The sequence below is a fragment of the Saccostrea cucullata genome, unplaced genomic scaffold, assembly GCF_032062105.1.
Source record: "Saccostrea cucullata isolate Sc308-1 unplaced genomic scaffold, CSIRO_AGI_Scuc_v1 ctg7369, whole genome shotgun sequence".
In the NCBI taxonomy this organism is placed as follows: domain Eukaryota; kingdom Metazoa; phylum Mollusca; class Bivalvia; order Ostreida; family Ostreidae; genus Saccostrea; species Saccostrea cuccullata.
This window is the reverse complement of record NW_026939477.1, coordinates 41,804-60,377: the sequence shown is the minus strand read 5'-3', so window position 1 is coordinate 60,377 and position 18,574 is coordinate 41,804. Positions and strand designations below refer to the sequence as shown.

Below are 18,574 nucleotides of genomic sequence, written 5' to 3'. Positions count from 1 at the left end.
ATCAACATTTGTACTTTAGAATAAGTTTGATTGAGTTGACCATAAAATGGTTTCCATGAATGAAATTTGTAAACTCTGACATGACAATTCACTGAATTTCATGACAAAATGTCTGAAGAAAGTTATCTCTCTTATCAAAAGAGTTATCTCTCCTATCAGAGGGATATTCCACCTTAATATCTTTTGTAATTAGTTATGAAAACATAGTGATATATAATCACATATTTTAAAAAACAAATCATTGTATCCAATACTGCATGCCTAACTTAGCGTAATTATCACGCCGTGTTTGATCTAGTTTGTCACCTCAGGCAATTGACCGCTTGTAATGAAAACGAATTACAATTACGAAGGCAGTTTATTTAATCAAATCTTACGCACTTAGATAGTTTGTGCAATCTTACACACTGTAGATGGTCTGTATAAAAATTAAATTTTAGTGATTCCGACGCTGCCTTTGTATCCCTGTGAATTTAAAGATACATAACTCTTGTTTAAATATTTCGTCAAAATTAACACTCGTCAATTTTCGTAAACAAAAAATCGTCAATTTTTCAACTCGTCAATATAACCACGTTTACAGTATTAATGGCAAGGACAATACATGTATGACATGTTCAAAATAGCAAGATCTCACGCGCATTCACGGGCGCTTCGCTCTGATTAGCTGAAACAAAAGTCTCTATATCTTTCTTTTTTTGGGACGAAATTCTATGAAATTTTGAACATAGTCATGCATTAAAATATCTTACAACATGATATATAGCAATTGTCATGTAAAGACGTGCATGCACGTGCGCTGTAATCTGATTGGCTTAAACTTTAAAAAAGCTATAACTACCTTGCTTTTCAACCAACGGGATCTAGAACAAAGATAGATGTAATGAATTTCTGCAAAAAGATATGACCTCAATGCTCATGTATACACGTGCGTGTACGTGAAATGACTTAAATTAAAAATACACTTGAATGAGCATACCTTTAAATACTTTTGGATTAAATACTTTAATATTAAGTAACTATATTTAAATATATAGATTGTATAGACAAGATGACATGGCAATTACGCACATGTATTCACATCTGCTCACATGCAATGCTTAAATCTGAATGAACTTGGCGTTGTTAAAGTCTCAAATGTATATATTTTGCCATATTTATTGAAGCGTACAGGGAATAGGCACCAAAAGTGAGTTGAGGAACGTTTGGGAACATCTGTTATGAACCCCGTTACAATTAGCACTAGTTTTTTTTTAATTCTTAAAGCAAAATCACTGTTTTTATCAACAGTGTATTCTTATCTATGCCTCGGCTTACCTATATAACTATGCAGGTGTTCATTTTCGACAAGAATATTGCAGAAAATGTCGCCACGTTATACAGGTAAGGAAAATGATATTGTAGCTTACTGCTGACTTTTTTAAGTTCATGCTTTTAAACTGTAAAACATTATTTTGATATAAGGCATTTGAAAATTAAAAGTATTTGGACGTGTCGACGTGCACTGCATTATTAATTTTATGATATTAAAATGCCTGATATTTTTATTCGGCATTTTGCTGTTATTCTACTCATACGTTTCTGCTATATTCATATATTTGTAAATGTACTTTGTTAAAGAAATCATACGCAAAATAAAAATAATTATCTTTGTTAATATATACACATATCAGGGTCCGCTGTCATAAAACATACTTAGGTATGAGAATGCTCTCAAGTCTGAGAATTTTCTCAAACCCATAATTCTCAGAATCAGTGGCAATCATAAATAGTTGAGAAAAATTAAAATTTTTTAAACTCAGTTTTATTCTCAAACTCTTAGCTGAGTAATTCTCAAGACTTGAGTTGATAATTATTTCTTTGAGTATACTCAAAGTTTTAGGACGGGAGACCCTGATGGAACCTGCATGAAATACATGTAATTGATCAATAAATATCTTCGTACCTATTTACAGATATTCTTATTTTCCTGACCTGCATAACCTATACAGGTATGAAACAAGGAAAACAAATGGTGATACAATTCTCCCATTGCAACATAGATAAGATTTTTTTTATTTTCTCCTTTGTGATGGAATTTTATTGCATTTTAAGAATTTCTTTTCATTTCAGCACTTGTGCATAATATATAAATTTGAAAGACAGACAGCAATTTTCTTTATATAATCGAAAGGCGGGTATGAAATTAATGAACAGTATTCAAAATCAAAGTCCATAAAACAAAACAAAATAGGATCAGAGCGAACACGTACATCCGAAACATCAGAGGTTGGATCAGGTGTCATGGAGGAGAAATAGGTCTGCTAATAACAGAGCGCAATTGGTACCCATAGGATTTCTTTCAATAGCTTGTTGGAAGACCTGGTCTCCAAAAACCACATAGATATTGTCAATCAGAAATTCAAGCATCTTTTTGATGTCAAAATCAAAGTACTTGTGTATGCAATATGTGGGTTAAAATAAAAAAGCAGCTTTCAATGATATCAAAAAGCCTTGACTTTAATTTATCCGGGGGAATGGTTGTGTATAAAGTTCAAAAATCGTACGTTTTCAAGTTGTTAATTTTGGAAAAATCTTGTGATTTCAAATTGCCCAAAAGTTCATTTGACTTTTTTAGCATCCACATCTGATTCATGTGACTTCTTGAATATACTGTTGTACAGTTCTCATAAAGTTTTTTCCTTCATTTCTGTCAATATGGTAGTGAGGAGTAACAAAAATGCTTCACTGAACATATACTGGAACCTGCAATGTATTTTTGTTTGTAGGGATTTTTTATGAAGTTTTGGAATCCTATATATGTAAGGTACTTCAAATTTCTTTTGGCTCTATGAAATTTTTAAAAAATATTCAATACGGACATACATGTATGATTTCGAGGAATTTGTTCCCTAGAAAGGGAAGTATAAGTATAAGTAGGATATCACTTGCAGAATTAAATCCAGGTTTTTCTAAAATACAGTTATAATGAACCTTACAAACGAAGACAATGGTGCTACCTGCTTTGTCGGAAGGGACCAGCATGTAATGATTGAGTAATCTATCTAATTCTTTTTTTCACTTCTGGATTATTGAACACAGAAGGACAGTTGGTTATCATATTGCCCCTCAATCTTGAGATAAGCAATTTTAACATGGATCTGTTAAGTTTCATCCTTTATGACAAAGCGACAACCCCTTCTTTTTAATATCTGGTCCATCGAAACTAAAACAGTCTTTCATTTGAATTAATCTAGGAAAACCTTAAAAATAAATTATGAACCTTTTGTGAATTTTCATAATCTTATTCTTGAGTTAGTAATAAATTTTAAGCTTAAATACTCATATATATTAATATTTTGAAATAGATGTCAGCGGAATTTGGAATATCAAATCTTGCATTGGTACAGGAACGCCGCGGTGGCAGTTCAAAAAATATGTTAATCTTACTCTTTTTGTTGTTAGTGGGTTTTCTATAAAATTATTATATTTCTAACCCCCTTAAATATTGCTTGTCTTGCATTGCTTGAAGCACCATTATATCTCAAAAGCCTACACAACACTGACGAATTAACAAAATACATATCCAAATATTACAAATTAACAAAATATATATCCAAGTATTACAAGATTCTGAACTTTCCACACTTAATGATAATGTAAGGATAGAAAATATTCTGATCACCAGATGAAAAAAGAACTTCCTATACATTAGCAATATAATATTGACATCTTATTTTTTTCAGCGGCTTTACACTGTTTGAACTGTACTAATGATATTCCTCCGAGATATTGTTCTACAGTCAGAAAATGTAATGACGGAGAGGTAATTTACACCATATCAAAAATTAATTACGTTCAATCATAAGCTGCTGTAAAATTGACGTTGTTTTCAAATAGAAAGGTAATTAAAAACTTTTCAAAATGCTCCTTCATTCAATACATATACATGTATATTGTATAAAAAATTCAATTCTGGCATGAACAGGTTTGCTTTACGAAAAGTCATACGTCAGAAAATGGAACAGTTTTGTTTGACACCGGCTGTAAATCTTCCCAGGTAACGTTTTGACTATAACTTGAGTACTAGGCTTTGATACTTTTGAATACAGATTGTAATTGTTGTACGCTTTAAGGTAGCTCATTTTATCAGTTAATCCGTCGCAGATTAAAATCATTTGGTAATGTCATTTGTGCATGCAATAACTCTACCTTGAGTAAGTCAGTTCTTCTGTCTATGAAGTGCCTTAGCTCGCTTAATTATTTCTCTAAAATATTTTAATTTCCACATTTTGCATTTTCTTATTTAAACTCCGAAATATTACCAAAAGTGATTTCAGAAATATTTGTGACTTTATACAAGTATCGTTGTGGAACTTTTCAAGGCTTGTGGATTAGGTCATAACAATAATCACGGAGTTGATCAACTGCACCACCATACCCTGTGTATGGAATGTTGTTCTTCCCCTCTGTGCAACAACAAAGGATGTTCTCAATCAGGTTTGACATTGTTTATAGCTCCATACACGCGTTGACTTTTTTTATGATGCCCTATCAAAAGTAACAGCACATAAACAGTGTGACCAGGTAATAAGTATGCCTTCTTCTCCATACCATACTGTTTCACCTCCGATGTTTTTGGGGTCTGTGTTTGCCTTTTTTTATATTTAGATGTTAAACAGACTTCATAAGTGCTCGGTATTTTTATATTTCTCTAAACAAAATGAAATACACATAACAAAAATAGTATCTAAGCTCAAAAGTTAGTATAGAAATCAGGAGCAAAGAAAGCATGGATCTTAAATACATCCGATGTGGTATCCTATCCATAGAGGACTAGGCATACCCTGCCGACCAGTCACACCCGCCGTGTGTTATATCATGATCTGGAAATGATGGACAAATCCCTTGTAAATTCAGTGTGTTAATATAGTCGATCACTAAGAATGGGAAAAATCAGCCTGTATTTGATTTAATGAGAATTCCAGTTCAATGATAGGGTGTTTTTGCTGACAAGGTCGTTGTATCAACCATAAAACTTACTAAATGAAGACTATTAAAAAGGTATTGACGATTGAAATGTCATCATAAAGCTTTGTTGTTAGATGAGGATAAATGTCTATTTCTAGTAATAAATCCAATCATGAAACGGACGTGTCAAATTCTGTTTCAAGTTCAATGAATATTATAATAATAAATGTAGCAAAATGGCCTTACCTTTAAAGAAAGATATGCCTGCGCTATTTTGAATGCATTTATCACACCTGATAATGCAATAACAAAGAAAAAGTGATTCAGAACATGATGTTCTTAAGACACATTATTCAAGTAAAGAGCATTAAGACATTGCAATATTATAGATTGTCATTTTTTTTCCAAAGTATATATAATATTTTCCAATACCATAGTCTACAACAAATAACAAAATAAAGGTTATATTTAAAATATAATAAAAATGAATCAAAAATACTAATACGTGTATGTGATATTTTACAGGATATCCGTCTAATCGGGGACCTATTTGTTTTGATTGTCAAAACATATCAGATCCAACTCTTTGTGACCGACTGAAAGTATGCGAAGTTAATCAGGTATCAGCTTTATATAGGTTACAATTATTAATTTAATAAGAATCTTATTTGCAATCTGGTTTTCAACAAAAATTCTCTATTTATATCAATTTTATGGTTAGTACGAGGGGCATTTCAAAAGTTCTGGCAACTGTTTAATAAAAGATTATCCGTTTTACGGAAATTATTGAGTTTGACATCATTGGAAAGATCAGTAAAATATTTACAGAATGTGACGTCACTTCATTATTTTTATGACGTAATAACTCCGAAAATGACGTCAGAATATAGAATGTTTAGCATACTGTAAAGTCGCGTTTTTATCCACATGAGACGATCGTAAAAGTTCTGTCAAAGGCTTATTTTAAAAGATATTTCATAGAAAATTTTTATTTGAAAAGAGGTAGAGTAGGACTATAATACTGTTTGTCAGCAATTCCATTATTCATTGTATGGTTTGTTTACGAGCACGGTTTTTGTCCGGTTATGCTATCATAGATATTCATTTAGGATTTTTGTTTACATGATACGGCTGGCTTTTCGGTCTTTTATATAGCTTTCTATTGTTTGAAATAAAACATGTTCTGTATTAAACTGAAGTATATTAATGAAGTTTTTTTTTCAAATATATTTTGAGTAACAGGACTCTTACCGTTCGCGAATAAAATGTACTAAATCTTGTCCCCGACTTGATTCTGTGCGTATTTTTTCATATAAATTCAACTTCGGCGCCCCAAAACTCACTACTGCTTTTGACTTTTGAATCCAAAACATGAATATAAGTTGCTCAGACATTTAAAATCTTATTTATTTTCCATGCATTAAAATTTGCGAATATGTGGAGGTACGGTGGGGTGACAACTGCGCCGCCGCCATTTTGGATTTTACGCGAAAATATTGGGCACACTAAACTTAACTTCTCTTGAGTCTTCATCGATCCCACGAATCTGGTTAAAACACCTGACGAATTAATGCCATCGAATTTTGTAACACGATCGCCTATTTTTCTTTGATTGTCAACTTTGTCTTTTTCTCACATTTAGGTCTCCTTTACACAAAAGTTTGAGCGAGATTCGATAAAACCATGCTAATTTTGACACTTGCTAAAACCATTTCAGAACAAGAAGATCTCCAAAATAAAATACCATATGATAGATTGTAGTCTATGTAAACAGTCCACCAAATGGCATTTGCGTCCGTTACTTTGCGTCCGAGTAATGAGCAAAAGTTGTCTTGGAAATTTTAATTTGATCAAATTGTGTCTTTTGTTACGTCATTTTTATGGTCAGTATGCTAAACATTCTATATTCTGACGTCATTTTCGGAGTTTTTACGTCATAAAAATTATAAAGTGACGTCACAATATGTGTATATTTTTCTGATCTTTCCAATGATATCAAACTCAATAATTTCCGTAAAACGGTTAATCTTTTATTAAACAGTTGCCAGAACTTTTGAAATGCCCCTCGTATACTAGAAACAACGGATTCTGTCGTCATTTCCGTGTTTTTTGACGTTATAAAATAAGATGATCTCCCGATAGGTACATGTGTATATATGATCATTTTTTATTGACATGAAAGTCATAAATTTTATTCAAATTGAAAACATGTTATCAATTCTAAGTTTTCTGAACTTTTCAATTTCCCACTCCTACATTTTGAATAGAAGTACTTGTAGAAATAAAACCCAAACAATATGAGACAATAGACCTTGTACATGTAGGAAGTCTGTGCATGATTATTTACTTTTTTTCTCAACCTAATGTGTAATGTGTTTCATTAATACGTATGTAAAAAAACATAATAAAACATACCCTTTTCCTCAGTATATCTAGTGTCAGCCCTCGACCAATATTGTTGTCTCTGGCTGATACAGGATGTGATATGGAAATGGGTATGTATTATTCTCTATATATTGAATACAGGCATGCTATCTGCAGAAAGAGGTTGAGTCTGGAAACTTGCATTACACATCCGGTTGCATCAATAAACAGGTAAGAAAGGAATTTATACATTCTTCATTGAATACACATCAGTAAGTTAAAGAAATGCTGAAGGAACATGTATCATTTCGATTTCTGTATATTAAACGCATTATGTATTATAAAAGTGTTTTTATGTCCTTTATGGCAAAAACAAACTTTGCTTCGTTTCAAAACTTTCGTTATAAATATGAACAGAAAGTTTTCAAAATTAAAGTCAGAATGATATTTTAAAATTAATTAAATCTTTTTAATAAGGATATATTAACCGGGATATATTGAGATACTTTGTTTTTTTTTACATGTTACATAGTGTGTATACTCCCATAATATTGTTTATAAGATTTCTTATTCTTTTTGTTAGTTTCTATACCAAGTTTCGTTATCATCAAGTAAATATTTAGCATATTTTGTACAATCCCCCGAACTCAATTTCAAGATTTTATAAGACATGTTTTATCAGTATGAAACTGTAATTTATTTCTAAAATTATATATCAATTAACTGATTGGATTATCATTCTATTACAAAATTCATTAAAAAACCTTTTCTAAAGTATCTTTATTTTCTTTTCAGGCTTGTACCTCAAGCGTAGACATTTTTGGGAAAAGAAATATAGACGGGTGTTCAAAATGCTGTCTAAGGGACCTATGTAACATTCAATGTAAGTAACTGAAGTCGAGGGAAATTTATGGATTCAATTAACTACTAAAAAATTAACCCTGACCGTTTCAAAGAAAATTGGGTGGTAAACAAATTACTCAACAGCTCCACTTAAAAAGAATGAAACATGAGTTTGTAAAGGAACGGTATACCTTGCATTAAAAAAAAATGAATATCACATTGAAAACAATTTCTTTTTTCTTGGGAAACAATGACAGAGGTAGTTGTATGTATCATCAAACGTTTAAATGTTTACTCTATCAAGGCTATCTAAAGTTTAAATAAATCAATGTTGAAACCATTTTATGTGCTTTTTATTACTTGTATGTTTTGGAATTTAATGCAATGAACGAAAGAATAGCTTGAGTTAATGTTTAATGTTTATTTCCCAACTAGTTACTTACCTCTTTATAACAGGATATTTATCTCCTCAAAAGGATATAATTAGTAAATCCACGAAGGCCATTCAAAAATTACGCGGACTTGCACAGAAAAATATTTGACGACATAATCGGGCAAAATGTCACACATAATAGAAACAATTTTTTACTTATATGGTCTTCAAAATTTTATATCAAAATGTTGTAAATTGGTATCAATTTTGAGCGATTTTTTTTAAACTTATCATTAAGTCACGGAGCAGAAAAATCTTCGACGCAAGGCATTAAAGAATTTATGTGATTGAGCTTTCATCTTCTCAAAATTTTCCCAAGAGTACCTGTATATCTTGAGTTACCTAATCTACTCAACATTCAAACACCATTTCTTTGAGATTGAATACTGTTTTTTATCTCCATATCCTTCTTCTTGTCAAACTTAAAATCTTTAAAACAAGTAAAGAATAGTTTTTGTTGTAAAACCAAAAACTGCAGGTATTTATGAGATATAGTGTGATATTGGTGACTCTCAATCAAGTTCTGTAAAGTCGGGATTGATTGATTGATTGTATTTTGTTAAGCGTCCCTCTCAAGAATTTTTTTCAATCATATGGAGACGTCAGCGTTTGCCGATGAAGGGCTTCAAATTTTGACCTTTACACGACACTCAGGGCCATTGAGCAGTGAGGGATCTTTATCGTGCCAACGCCTGCCGCTGAAAGGGGCCTTGGTTTTTAAGGTCTCATCCGAAGGATCCGCAACTTTCACTTCAAAGTGCCGAGCGCTTGGCGAAGGAACAGCTGCTACCCATTTTAACGACTAGGTCAGTCGCGGCCGAGATACGAACTCACTACCTTCCGATCACGGAGCGAGCGCTCTACCGACTGAGCTATCCTAAACCGTCAGTCTAAATTGAATTTTCGTCGATGCTCTCCTTCCCGTCCTCCCGTATCATGGTCTAAAATTTCAATTTGCTATTTGTGGACGGATGTCACGAATACCGTAGTTTACTACATGTTTTATTATGCATATTTTGGATCTATGTCTCGACCATTACACATAAATAAACAAAGGTGTAGTGCGCCGTCAATTCAGGAGACGTCATTTTCACAGTTGTTTTCACAGGACTCGCATCAGAGAAAAATCACTATATTTCTGTTAGTATTTCCAATATTACGTCAGAGATCCAAATATATGATAATAAAACAATTTAAAGATACATGTATATATGAGAACATTAGCGAAAAATATCGCAAATTACAGAAAATTAATGAGTTAAAGTTTGGATTCTGCATCAATTTTTTTGTCATGCCCCGTACTCCTTCAGTGATATCAACATACCGATAAATTTAGTAGAGTATTTTTTAAATACAGAAATTTTGCTAAAATTTTATTAAAATCTTGAAGATACATATTTCTGTGAAATTTCTTATGCAAAACTTTCTTGAGAATACGACAAAGAAAGATGAGAACATGCGGTAGGATATAAATCAGATATTATAATACAAATATAATTATTAGGTGATGGTGACCCTCCTCCTTGACAACACTAAAGACAACGACATCCAATCCGACTTAAGTGCAAACATATACAGGTACAGCGTTAACGTATTAATTCATAAAGCAAGGAAATAAAACATTGGTGTTTATATCTAGACCATTGGATTCTTGAATTGTAGAAATGATGTTTTCGAGTTTCTTTAATTTATAATTCCTTACAGGAAACATAGGTAGAGAATTCCTTATTTTGTTCATGCAAAACCGCGCTGGATTCACTGGAAACCTTTCGATCTATATTACAACTGAAAATGAAACTGAGGTCACAATAACTTCTCCAAACCTGAATACGAACCTTAAATCATCAGATGACAAGACATTTAATATAACATCAGAGTCTCCTGTCACTCTTCCTTTGGAATTGCAATGTGAATACATGAAGACTGAACCTAATGGATTATTCTTACATACCTCAGAGGTGTCCAATGTTACTATTTTGACAGTCTAAATAATAAAACGAACGACGGAACAATTATGATACCAACAAATAAGCTTTCAACCAAATACCTTGTTTCTTCAACCGAGCCATTTGATATCTCGTTGGATTTAATTTAGTTTGCTTTGTTACCTCTGCATGTTGGAACCAAGATAAAGATAACTTTGAAAACGAAAAAGACCTCGTCAATAACTCTCTTGGGAAATACATACGGAGACGGAAACACCTTTGTGCTAAATCTGGATAGATTTTAGACTTTCCAAATAAGTCATATCACAGATCTTCCGGGCACGTTCATCTCCGCCATAAAACCAATAGCTGTTTTTTCTGGAAATCCATCTCACAGATGGACCAACTTGTCAAAAGACTGCAGTCACATGTTAACAGAGTCGCCGCCTACTAATGAGTTAGATAATGAGTATGCCATCCCTTCTTTGCATCACAATAATGAAACATTGTTACAGGTTTTCAGTGCAAACCAAACTTTTATTAACTGTAGCATAGGACTACATTCTGTATTAAGGTGGCATTCAAATGCATCCGAATTTAAGGATATATCCTATAATGAATTAACACTTTTAGTTTCAGAAAAACCTATTTTAGTTGTTGGATTTGGAATGGGATTCAATTTAAATAACTCCTATATGACAGTCATACCCGGTGTTAATCAATATGTTAATTATTACAAGATCACTGTGCCTGACGGATACACAGAAAACTTCATGACCGTGATTATATCCATAGATTCTGAATACAACCTGCGTATTAACGGCGAAAATGCCTTTAAGCATAAACTAGTGAAAATAGAACACGGAGGTGTAGGAAAAATTTTCTACCAAATTTTCACATTTCAAGTTGAAATGGGTACATACGTTATAACCACAACGGATCATTCAACATTTGGGATAATCGTTTATGGACATCGCACTCATGACGGGTACGCATTTGCTGGCAACTTTGTTCTTCCTTAAACGTCAAAAATAAATATTTTTTTCTCCTAATGTTTTGTTTTAGTTATTGTTCATATTATGAAAAAAAAAAACAAGATGTTTGTTTATTCTTTCTGGTCAAACAGTATATGTCCGTATATAACATATAATCAATATATTCAATAGAGCTTGGCTGCCTGAACACTGGAATCCGATACGAATTTATCAATGTTGAAGAAGCACGTTTGCTCATCATAACCATGCACTTAGTTTGTATGTATGTCAAATTCTCAGAGCACAGGCAATCTTCAAAGTATAAAAGCATTTAACGATAACATCGACGGATCCCCCACCCCAGCACCGCAGACTCTATCATTGGACAGTGATTTTGCTAGTTTTAGCATTTACTAAATGAAGCATATGGAGATAAAAAACAGTTTTAAAGATCAATATCCATAAAACAAAACAAAATAGGAGCAGAGCAAACACGCACCTCCAAAACATCCAAAACAGGCAAGTTAAAGAAACTTGCTTTCGATGACGATGGAATTCTCACAACGCTACCCTACACTACCCGGTTATATTTATCGCTTCTTGCGAGGGACAGTGCGCGTGCATCGGTATTGTCTCGTCACAATCAGTACCTCAAACAACGTTGAAAACAATGGCTGCAACGGCCGGAGGAAGCTGTTATCTGAGCAAAATAATCGTAAGGCACGTCCATTGCAGATTTTCGATGTCCTTCATATAGCAGAAGGAAAGCATGAATTAATTATTTTATAATACAAAACATAATTTTTTTAAATTTTCCACGAAAGAAGTCCGTTAATAAAAATGGAATCGTCAGGTAACTCGTATTCATTCAAACCCTGACTATAAAATACCTCAAATGTTTTATATTTGGCGTGTATGATATTTGGCGGAAATTCAATTTTCAACAAGTTTGCGTAGATTTGATTTGGCTCTGTCTAAATTTGCTAGTTATAAAAGTTTATATACAAGACATTGAGCGATGTACTTTAATTAGCAGACTCTGTTCTTTGCTTAAATCGCTAAATCAAATACACCACTAAATTAAATACGTAACCTGTAAAACAACTATGAACTAGGCTTCACCGGGGTCAACATTGATATTTTCTGGTGAATGACAAACCATATACACAACCGAAAGAGCTCGAGTCCATTATTGTACGGTAATAAATTTATTGAATCAATAGTATTGACATTTTATAAAAATAAGTATGCACCATTCTGCAAATATGAATATAAAAAATACATATATTCCCATGTATCTATATATCATTAATATGTAATTTCTACATAAAATTTACATGAGGTGCTGGGACATGGGAATCCATCATAAAAATATCTAAAATATAATTTTAGCAATGAAAGGTTTATGTTTTTTTTAATATTAAGATTTCCATTTTTTCTGTGAGTTCAATGATAATAAACCTTCTTGACACTAACCAAAATTTACCATGAATTTAAATCACAGCAAAAATGGGCTTGGGCTTCGATCTAAATACTGTATACAGAGTTATTTTCGCCCCGTGTTATTTTCGCCTCTTCAAGATTTGGAAACAAGTTTGCCCGGTTTTAAATTCGCCAATAAAGATTTTGTTACAGATATTATACTTTTTATATTCAATTCGCCCCGTTTTAAATTCTCCCACCTCCGAAGAGGGCGAAAGTGGCGAAAATAAAACGGGGCGAAAATTTCCCTGTATACAGTTTATGTTCGTAACGAAAATTTTCTCTCGACTGTTTGAACTACTGTAGTTTTTTGTAAGATTCATTTTGTGTTTGTTGTTCTCTTTTGTATATGACAATTGTTAGACTTTTGATATATATGTGACCATTCTCTCAGACATTTCTGTAATTCTTAAAGATCCGGTAACAAAAGTTTTGCGCATAAACTGAGTAAGTAATTAACCAATGTCAACTTCGATTTTTAGGGTCTTTTAGAATGTTGTAAATGCTTTCAAATGCAATGTTATGAATATGTCTGGTTAAAGGAGTTTCTGAAAGAATAACATGTCATTTTCTTCCTAGATTTTAAATTAAGATCACAAACGTCATTGCAGGAAAAGAAGAAATTTTAGTATTTGAAAAGAACAAGTATAAATATTTAATATATATTTTAAATAGAAAAAATAATTCAAATATTTAAGCTTTGCCTGTGACACATCGTATTATTTGGGCCTTCATTTTATTTCGAAAAATTGCTTAAACACTTGAGTACTAAGGGGAATTTTCTATTTTAAGAGTCACTTTTATGATATGAGGAAGCTTTAAAAGAAACTTAAGATATGTTCGTGAAAGCACTTTGTATCAAGGATGTTCCTATATACTTAAATACTTTCTTCGGTACGAGTGTCTAGAATAAGGAAAAAAATAATAACTACAGGAGTAAGCGTATGGTTCCGATATTTGATTTAGTTTAAATAAGGAAGGAAGGAAGAATTTTACTCTATATATATCTACTGAAATATTCTCTTTTCAATTGAAATTATATTCTGTTATTTCATAACGCTTGGTCTCTTTTTTGAAAGAAAAAAAAAACCATTACTGTATAACCATTATGAACAATCGAGAGAGCATTCCATCAGCAGGAATTATAGCAGTTCGTATGAACTTTTATTTAACACCATCCAAACATTCTTCTCACTCGTGGTTATATAGAAGAATGTTTGGAAATGATCATAGTTCATCATGATAAAACATTTTTTTGACTTCTTTACTAGATTTACTAATAACGGTATATTAGCTGTAATTTAAGATTGCAATTCGGAACTATTTCAGACCATTCGAGTAAAAAATTCCATAGAAAACAATGATTTGTTGGATATCAAAAAATATTTACATTCGCTGTGTTTTTCTACTAAGCCAACTGTGAAATTGATTTGAAAATCATTTTTGTGTATACTCACGCGTAGAAATATACACGGAGAAAAGTGTGTTACCGTGACGTCACAATAGAGCTACAGTGACGTTAGTAAAAGTATAACAATATAGGGCAGCGAGAAATTCAAATATTGAGTATATTTTCGGTGCTTCCAAACATGTAAGATGTAAATATTAGGAATGTTTTTAAGTTACTTGTGAATTATTGGTGTGAGAATCACACAGACTTGCACGTAGGGATATTTTTCATGAAGCGCTACCGCGCTTCATGAAATATGCCTACGTGACAAGTCTGTATGCTTCACACACCAATAACTCACACAAACCTTAAAAACATTCCTTAAATAAACTTTGAAAAATTGGGATAACATATAAAGATAAAGTTCTTTGTTTAACTTTCCCTTCGAGAACTGTTTACTCACTTAGAGACGCCACCACTTGCAAGTGGAGGGCTGCAAAGTGGCTCTTAAATTGCTCTTAAAGGTAGTGAGTTTTCTTTTTCGTTCCTGTACCAACTACAACTCGACACTTTACGTCAGTTCATACGGTCTTTTCCTAAAGACCAATCTCTTCGAACCGCAGTGGGATTCGAAGCCATAACTTAAGGATCAATTCCTTGCTCCGCGATCCCAGAAAAACTTTCTAACCAATGTGTTACACAAAAGGAAATAGCAATTAAGAGAAGAAATAAAGATTTATTATATATGATGCTTAAGTTTCTCATTATAAACATCTATGTGCTTTCGTAAAGAGAAGAAATAAAGTTTTATAAAAGATGCTCAGGTTTCTCATTATCGACATCTGTGTGGTTTTCGTAAACGAAGTCTTCCGAAAATTAATTGAAATTTCTATGGTCGATACGATGGACTATTTTGCAAATACAATTTGTCCTTAGGTCGAATATTTACTGAATGATTTTTTGACACAAATTGATAATCCCTTTGTTACTCAGTTATTTACGGATTTATCTTTTACAATATCATAAGAAAGAGTAAAACGCGGATGTAATCGGTTGTCAGGGGATGTTCATTCCTTAATGACATCTGATTCTCTCTCTTACCAGAGGTCTGTTTTGTCATTGCTTCAATGGACTTTTGTCCGTGTTCACTCTTTGTCTTTTTTAGAGGGTATACTTTTAAGTAATTGACTGTCTGTTTATTCGTTGTTTTTACGTCTTCTGCGAGATTATTTTACAAACCAATGAAGACCTAAACTTGGCCCTCAGCTTCTCTTAGAAGCAAAGGTTCGCAATATCGTGCTAAGGACTCACTAATACAAGGAAATTAAAAAAGTAAAAAGTTCAATACTACCACGGGGATAACTTATCTTGGTAAAAATTAACATAATTTTGTAATAAATCTCTCCGTCATGAAGAGTGCAGCTAGAATACTGATTCTTGTCGCAGAAAAAATTAATCCACATTTTTGCACAAAACTTTTATCATTTTTTTTTAAACATTTGGTACATACAATCGAATAATTTTCAACACAACAATTCATGTCAATAAAACGATTCTTGAAACACTAGTACTACAGACTACAAATTTGCATAAAAACACAAGTTATGTTTCAACGTATGTAGCATAAATCGGAACTTTTTCATCTTTTTGTTCAGAAGGACAGAGAAAGGGTTAATCGGGATTGTATATTTTCATTATAGCAAAGATAATAAAAATAAATCAGCGTACCTTATTCTTAAGGTAGACCCTATGTGGGAAAAGTCTTTGTAACAAAATTTGCAAACTTTTTGAAATGATAAATTAGCACTCGCTTATCAAAAAGTAAAAGCTCATGACATGTTTCCTTGTTATTAAGTGTAATGCAGCCTGTGAAACTTGGGATGGAAGTTATATACTGCGACTTCACCACTTCAGTAATTTTTAGATGTACTTATAATAGAAAGAATATGAAAAAAAAAATTCTTTAAACATTCATTTGTCATTGATAGACTCTATCAACTGAACAGATTAAAGCAATATTACTCAAGAATGATACTTTTCTTATTCAATTGACATAAAAGATGATGTCCCCATTCTAAAAAAAGATATCGGCAAATGAACTCTATTTTTTTTTTTGCCCATTTTCCACCCCAAATTTGTAAATATTTTGAGAAGTCTTTGTCAGAATGTTTTCATTCTTTAATATGAAAAGAACATACCAAAATCATTACAAAAAGTGATTAAATATATAATTTTCCCTGCAAACTAATGAGAGATAGGTTATTTACCAATGCTACTTTTCTTGATCTTTTTGCTCTTACATAGGATTTAATTATTGTTTGGGGATTACGCTCAGATTTAGAATAAGAATATTTATAAAGAACTGTTTTTTTTTTTATTTTATAAAGATCATATTTTAGAGAAAAACTGTTAAAAACAACAATCATTAAAAATACACGTGAATAATTAACAAATAATTATGAACAGAAATGCACATCATTTCATAACAGACATCACAAAATGTACACACAATCTTTAACACATCTTTGACTTGGACATATTTCGTCAAGATATTATACTATTTTGTCTTTAACTGAAGAATTTTTTTAGGATTTTTGCATTCCTTCAAAATAGTCGCATGCCTTCTCAGAAGATTTGGACACGTTTAAAAACTTGTTATTAATTACTTATAAATACATGTGAGATGGACAATTAAATATTAGATAAAATGTATTCGGAGATAAATACTGCACTAACTGGTCGCTGTAGATTTTCGTTAAAAGTACGCAAGGTGTAAATCGGCTTGAAAGGCGGTTACGCTTCGAATTCGTAAGGCTAAGAATTTTATTTCGAAGGGAATATTTTGTTGAAGGCTGCTTGTGATCAGAAATACTGAATAGATTTTTGTCTGGGAATATTTTATATGTGGCACGATAAAGATCCCTCCCTGCTCAAAGGCCGTAAGTGCCAAGCATAGACCTAAATTTGCAGCCCTTCACCGGCAATGGTGACGTCTCCATATCAGTGAAATATTCTGGAGAGGGACGTGAAACAGTATACAATCATTATGTAGCCAGTGGTAGTACATCAGAAATGAAAACATCTGGTATGGGTTCAATAATTTATTTACGATGATATAAACCTCAAAAAACCTGTGATATTACAATTACACACAACATATAGACGACAAATAGACAGACATTTAGACAGATAATTAAAACATAATAGACTTTACTTTAGAATAGAATCTTACCGGGACACACACGGGAATTCACAAATATTACTATCTGTATATTAATGATAATAGTACTCTATTATCATTAATATACAGATAGTAATATTTGTGACATCTAACCAGTTCAACGGCTAGGCTCAGAGTGCCCGATGTTAGTTCGTGCAAGCGGGAATTCAGTGAATGGGATAAAGTCATGTGACTGTCCGTCTAGTGTTTAAAAATAACAACAACCTCATTCACACAAAGTCTTTCATACCAGCCCGTTATGCTAAAATTATCCCATGTTTCCCACTATTGTTGATGTCCCTGGCATACTCTCAAAACTAGACAGTGATTCCTTATATTTCCATTTCATTGTGAAATAAAATTGTAGACTTAGACATTAAGAATGTAGACTAGTCGATTTAAATTACACGAGGACTTCCATGCCAATTTCAATAGTCCTCGCACACTGACGTCAAACACAAAGGCAGACGCACGAGATTTACATGCATATTTGGCCTCCTAGCGTCAGACACAGAGACAGATGCGCACGAGATTTGCATGCGTATTAGGCCTCCTTAGCTGCTGACCTATCGATCTGCCTAATTTACATTCCGGGAGAATTATCAGGAAATCAACTCCGCTTACTTTCAAAGGGTTATTATAGAGAAAAAATTTAGAAATGGAAATATAACGGTGTATCTCAAGGGTAATAACTCTTACATTTGGTTTTAAAGACAAGTTAAGAAGGATACTCTTATACATACTCAGTGATATACTTCCATGTAAATTTATCAACTATTACTTTCTTGGTTACAATCCTTTATACAGATGGCATACGTTTTAGTGCATTTCACAAATTTAAATTGCATTGGCATTGCCAAATTGCTTGTCCGAATTGCCGCTCTTTATTTGTGTTGCATTATGTATCAAGAAGTATTTTCGTTTACAGTAGTTGTTATTTTATTTACATTACAGATAACTGTTTGATGTCAATGTAGAATTTGATGACAATAT

General features: G+C 32.4%; 1 protein-coding gene across 1 annotated transcript; it reads left to right on the top strand.

The window, feature by feature from the left end:
- The first annotated feature begins 1,342 nt into the window (after window positions 1-1,342).
- LOC134253092 (uncharacterized) lies at window positions 1,343-8,400 on the top strand. The gene is made up of 8 exons (XM_062735604.1): window positions 1,343-1,383; window positions 1,956-1,991; window positions 3,726-3,805; window positions 3,968-4,039; window positions 4,365-4,479; window positions 5,476-5,570; window positions 7,477-7,545; window positions 8,110-8,400. The coding sequence occupies exons 1-8, from the start codon at window positions 1,365-1,367 to the stop codon at window positions 8,203-8,205; spliced, it is 582 nt and encodes a 193-aa protein (XP_062591588.1). The 5' UTR covers window positions 1,343-1,364; the 3' UTR covers window positions 8,206-8,400.
- Window positions 8,401-18,574: the final 10,174 nt, after the last annotated feature.